The 6,000-nt window shown below is 50.3% G+C and overlaps 1 protein-coding gene across 1 annotated transcript in view; it reads right to left on the bottom strand.

The window, feature by feature from the left end:
* Positions 1-322: 322 nt before the first annotated feature.
* Positions 323-6,000, bottom strand: part of MYO1D (myosin ID) — a 341,939-nt gene continuing 336,261 nt past the window's right edge. The window contains exon 22 of the mRNA XM_030541463.1: positions 323-2,279. Coding sequence (XP_030397323.1) covers positions 2,123-2,279 — 157 coding nt within the window. The 3' untranslated portion in view covers positions 323-2,122. The remainder of the gene's footprint in view (positions 2,280-6,000) is intronic.

Raw genomic sequence — 6,000 nt, 5'->3', positions numbered from 1 at the left:
GGATGGGGGGGGATCTGAAAAGGCCATGAGCGTCCCAGGCCACAGGAGCTCTCCTTGCCATCCAGTGCAGGAAACTGAGTGAGCAGGTGCCAGGGTGGCCCTGGGGACTCCTGCTCCTTAATGACAATGGGCTGCACTCGGTGTCCTAGCTAGAGACCACGCACTGCAATTGTGCGGTGTACAGCAGGGGAAGGGATAGCACAGCCATAGGAAGGGGCTAGAAGGGAATAGCCATAGAATCTCAGGGTTGGAAGGGACCTCAGGAGGTATCTGATCCAACCCCCTGCTCAGAGCAGGTCCAATCCCAATAGACTTTTGCCCCAGATCCCTAAGTGGCCCCCTGAAGGATTGAACTCACAACTCTCGGTTTTAGCAGGCCAATGCTCAGACCACCGAGCTATCCCACAGGGACTCTGGCAAATACAAAATTGGAAATTAAGCTTGTCCTAATTAAACACAGCTCTGTAGCTTCTCTCCTCTATTCCAGATACCAATTAATCTCAGAGTCCCCCTGGCAGTGGCCGGGCAGAGACACTGTTGTGACCCACGTACTCTCCCCTCTGTTCATACGATGACTTTGTATATTCACTATGGAGCTGGATGGCTACCATGCCCTTGAATAGTGCCTCTTCAGCCCCCCCCCTTTTGGGGGAGGGGTGGGGCTAAAACATACAGATCTGAGAGCTAAACAACTGATCCAGTGAAGCCAGGGACTGGAGGTGCCTAAGATGGGCTCACTGGGACAGATCCCCCAAGCAGGCCTTGTACAGCATGGAAAACTGGAATCCTGACCTGACCAGCAGTGCCAGAACCGAATAGCTATAGTCTCAATAGCCCCATAATGTCACTGTCTCCCCCATTAAAGCACCACAGTAGAAGCCTGACATACAATCCACTGACATTAAATCAGAAGCTGGTTAGTAATTCTGGCAGAGGAGAATGGAGAGCTGGTAAAGTCTGCACTTGATTGAAACCAGTGCCCTGTTACCAGCCTGGGGCACAGGGAACAGACACATGCAGGCTACACACCAACCGCTAAGTATGATGCTAACAGAAAGGCCAGAGAGAGGCACAGAGGGGGCTCGTGGGCTTGTGCTGAAGGTGTCCAATGCATGGCTAAGGAGGGTCTCTAGGCAGCTGCAGAAGAGGAATTCTCTCCATTTATGACCAAGGTTTGTGGATTTTTCTCTCTGCTTGGACGGAACTGCACAGAGTTCTTGTACACAGACTCGAGAGCTGTGGGCTGGGTCTCCTCGGACCCATCATTCCAATCTTTCCAGAGCCTCTGCACAGACCCTGGAAAGGAAACCTCTCCTTAAGCCAGCCGTGCAGAGAGCTCAGCCAGCATTCACCTCAGCCCTCACTGCACCCTGGGGCTGGGTCAGGCTGGAGAATGCAGGCTGGGACTCCGAAGGTTTAGGAAGCAGTTACCACTTAGGAAAGACAACAGCTATGGCAGCTTAAAGCCCTCCCTCCGCATCTTTGATTCCACCCCCTTGATGCTAGTGTAGCTCCCCCAGCCCCTCCTTCCTCACAGACCAATAGACTTCTTACAGGAGAAGCAGGAGGCACATGAGCTCTAACAGAGAGGAGCTGGGAGGAGTGTGGGTTCTGTGCCTTCCTCAAGAGAATCCAGCCCTTTTTAAGGGAGATTTGGCCTTTCCAATTCAAGTTATGTTACTGCTGGACTCCTTTCCCGAGCCCAGTCTTTGGTCCCTCCAACAGAGGCTGCACAACATTGTGAAATTGAGACATGGAGTTAAACTCGGAGAGGAACATGGGAGAGGGTTAGAAGCGTGGGGGAAGGGAGGAAGCCAGGTGTAGCAGTGCCCATAAGTAAATGCTCTTGGCTGAATCGCTCAGAAGCAGTTTCCTGAGTCCAGGCGTGCCAAGCTGGGCACATCTGATTGGATATTTTAAGCTCTGGTGGATGTGGCAGAGAAACTCTCTCTTGAATTTGGGCTGGATGAACCTCTAGCTTTAGAGATATGTTTAGGTGCATGACTGCAAGTCACAGCTGAGCATTTCTAAATTAATTCCCTTGAAAAGTTCAAGGCACAGGGAGGGCAACCTAAGCCCAGGTCTGTCTCCTTTCAAGGCTCTCTGCTCTAGTGGAGGGATGCTAATTTCCTGGCACACAGAGGATGAAACCTGAACGATTCTTGGTGAAGTCTGGCTGTGTCTGGTTGATCCTGGTTTCCACAAAGACCGTGCATTTCCTACCATGCATGCTGCACTGGACTGGATTGGTGACATTGACTTGGAGTTGGCGTTTCTCACTGTAGGGCAAAAAGAAAACAAGAGCATTAAGAGATGAAGCTAGACACTGACTCGATTACCTGCAGAAGAGCTGTGTAGTTACACGATTAGCAATAAGCTTCCTTGACCTCAGTTATCTCCTCTGTCCCCATGTCCAATGCAGACCAGTACAGATCCCCTCTCAGCAGCTTTGAGGCCCCTACTCAGAACAGCCATGGAAAACAACAGCTACAGTTACTTCCTTTTCACTAGATGCTATCAGAGCAGCCAGTGGCCTTGCCCAGTAATCGGAGCACAGAGCCGATCTCCACCGTTCTAACCCCAGCTCTGACAATGGCTCCCTTGGGGGGGAAGCAAGTCCCATTTTGCTTCTCATTTAACTCTCACTCAAATCTCACCTGTTTGCATGGAACACGCCAGACATTTGTATCTAGAAAAAAGGAAGAGCTCCCAGGAAAAAACCTTGCCAGGAACATCACAGGGTTCTCCCACCATGTCATGCCTTTTCAGGTGTGCTATGCTGAGCTAGTCTCAGTCCAGTCCAGACAGGAGTCTGCAGCACAAAAATCACCAGCACTATCAGTATCCCCTTTGTTGGGGGATTTAGCAGAGAGGCCAAGAATGAACCAGAGTTAGGAAAATTATGGCATACTGGTTAGAGCACAGGGCAGGGACACAGGAGATTGGGATCTATTCTTGGCTCTGTCACTGGCCTGCCAGATGACCTTGGGCAAGTCGCATCACCTCTCCATGCCTCAGTTTCCCTATCTGTAAAACAGGAATAATTATATGAACCTCATTTGTAAAGTGCTTTGAGATTTGTGGATAAAGGCACTATAAGACCAAGGGATTATTACCACCTGTAAATTTTCTTTCTGGTACCCTGCATGTCCGACAGTCTGACCTGTGAGGTGTGCCCCTTGGAGGCAGACCGACAAATTTTGGCTGCATTTAGGTGCCAGAACCAGCCCTTCCTGGAATTCACCAGCATTCTCTGTCCCCATAAACCATGCAGGAGCCCAGACCAGCCCCTCCTGGACATCACCAGATCAATAGCTTCCAAAGCTGACAATGTTTTACCCGGAAAGGTGAGCATGCAACCACCGAGGAGAGATATTTCTTGTCACAGAACTTTGGGGATACAAGAAATCTCCCAGCTTTTTAATTCTAAACTCAGCTTTGACGTAAAAGACCATTCAATAGAGAATGCAAGTATTGAGACTCCAATGCAAAAAATGCTCCCTAGGGCAGGACAGACCAAGTTCTCCTCTCTCCCGTCCCCCTGTGCTGGGCAGTCAGAGCTGTGGGATGTACAAAGCAGTTTGTACCTGTGGGAGGACAATCCCAACCACAGCCAAGAGGAAGAGCCCCTGCCTGCTGCTGACGCAGCACATTCGGCAATGCCCTGGTATTGCTCCTCCCATCGCTGCCTTACAGGACCTCAGGAGTGTGTATGTGCCTCAGGTCTCACAGGCCCCTGCAATGCTTTTCTCCCCCTTACTCCATGCACAGATCCACAGGCTATGCTGTGCCTCCAACCTTTACACGGGCCCTGGGGAGGATACCCCTGAGCGCTTGCCCTAGGCTTCCATTTATTTTTTTGCAAAGGGACAGCCACTATCGGCTTTGCTACTCTTAGACTAGGACTCTGGCTTCACCACCTCTTTCTCGCTGTGCTTCTCCAGTGGGGCTAAATGAGTGTAGAGCTTGTTGGAGACCATGGGAGCCATACAACCAGCAGAGGTTTGCTGCAACTCAGGGCTGTCTTTTCAAAACAAGCCATTATTCAATACTCAACTAGACTACAGTATTTTAGGGTCCTTCAGTTAGAATGGAATAGCCAGGCTTCTGCATATGTCCACGCTGGCAGCTTTGTCTGCCTCTCTGACCCAAACCATCCCTGGAGAACCAAGTCTGAACTCCATGTTGGGAGTCTGGACTACAAGTGGGTTAAGCAGAATCGAATTATATCTGGAATCGAATTGTATCAGTGATGAATGGAAGTTGTCACGGAGCCAAAACACAAACGATGGCTAACACCTGTCTTGTCAGCATTTTGGACTCAAGGCCCACAGCTAGGCCATCCTGCAAGAACTCCAATTCCTCTTTCACTTTGGTTGCTCGGGCGCACGCTGCGAGTAGCCTAGGGATCTCAGTTCCCTGCTTTCAGCTTCCCCACAGTTAGCTTTAGCATGTTTGGGTTTGGGTAAAGGACTGGGCCATATCTCAGAATCCCCTCCATACTATTCAAGTCAGAGGAGGCTTCAGCTGCATTTTAATCAGGTCTGAAACTGCGTCCTTGCAGGGCCAGTAGGGAGCAGTCAGATGCACCAGGATTTGTTCCCCAGGATCTTCTTCACTGTTTTCATCCATAGTGGAAAGGGAGGGAGAGAATAAAGACAGCCCGACCATCATCCCAGGGAAGCACTGACGGCTTGTGCTCTGTGATCTTGTCTCTGCGAAGAACCTTTCAGAGGCTTTGTGGCGCAAAAGGCCCAGAATGAGAAAGCTGCAAGTTTGGAGGGACTTGGGGGGACAGAGTCTGGATCCCACAACATTTTTCAAAGAGCTAGTCTGCTGACCTGCTTCCCTTGAGGTGGGGACTCTGCTGGAGCTTAGAGTCTGCTCCGCCCATGTCAAGAGTCACTTCTTTGGGGAGTGGTGGTTGTCATGCCCTGGCTGTGGCACTGATGGTAGTTACAGGTGGCTTATTGAGAGTGACAAGCAGCCTGATGACACACAGCCCCAGCTAAATTTATACACTCTTTACTTTCTCCTCCCCCACCCAGACTCTGGGCTAGGTTGGAGCTGGAGTCAGCCCCCAGCCCTGGAGACTGGTGTCCGTATTGATCAGCTTCTCTGGTTCTGACACTAGAAAACCACACTGGAAATTTGCGGGGCAAGCCTGCCACTTGAGGGAGGTAGGAACCAGTTTTGAACACTAACCCATATATCCTGGTTGGATGAAATTTCCTTCTGGTAGGAAAGGAGAAGCTTTGGGAGGGACCTCATGGAAGTGGGCCCATTGCAGAGTGTCCTGCTTGCCCAGGAGTGAGTTAAGGTCTGGAGGGAAAATCCTGATGAATCACCCAAAAAGACCTTTTACTTTCTGTCCTCTGAAATGAAATCCTTGACCTAACTGATGTCTAGGGTCACTCCCAGGTGCAGAAGGTGTTGAGATAGCTAAGGATGACTTTTCTCTATGCTGATCAGGACCCTGTGCTTCTGCAGGAGACAGTCTGTCAGACAGGCCTTGAACGGCTGCATTCTGAGTCTGGGATTAGATGAGAGGGTTGTCCAAAAATGATAAATCTAGAACCCTCTCTCTCCAAAGTACAACACAAGAGCTACTAGGGAATTTTGCCGCAGTACCATGCCCTCTTTCACTGTCTTTAATACCCCATTGTGTCACACAAAAGAGAATCTTGGAAGCCTCTCTATGTTGGGAGATTGTTTTGGATCAAGAGGGGACCTCTGGCTGGAAAGCCTTCCAGCCTTCTATAGTTCCAGGGCTTGTTGAAATCAGACGACCTGCCTCTTCCAGGTTTGCAATCTCTTTGGTGCTCTCTGTAGGACAGGCAGCCTCAAAAGGAGGAGTTAAAACCAAGGGAGGGCTTTTGTAATTCTTCCTGGGCTGATCTGAAGGGTGGGGTCGCTTCACTTTCTCCGCTGCTGTCCTGAGTATGGAGGGGAGGGTTGTGTTCCTGATCCAGCAATTCGGCATGGACCGGGCCCTCTCAT

Source organism: Gopherus evgoodei, chromosome 23 (assembly GCF_007399415.2).
Source record: "Gopherus evgoodei ecotype Sinaloan lineage chromosome 23, rGopEvg1_v1.p, whole genome shotgun sequence".
Lineage (NCBI taxonomy): Eukaryota > Metazoa > Chordata > Testudines > Testudinidae > Gopherus > Gopherus evgoodei.
This window is presented reverse-complemented; position numbering and strand designations above follow the sequence as displayed.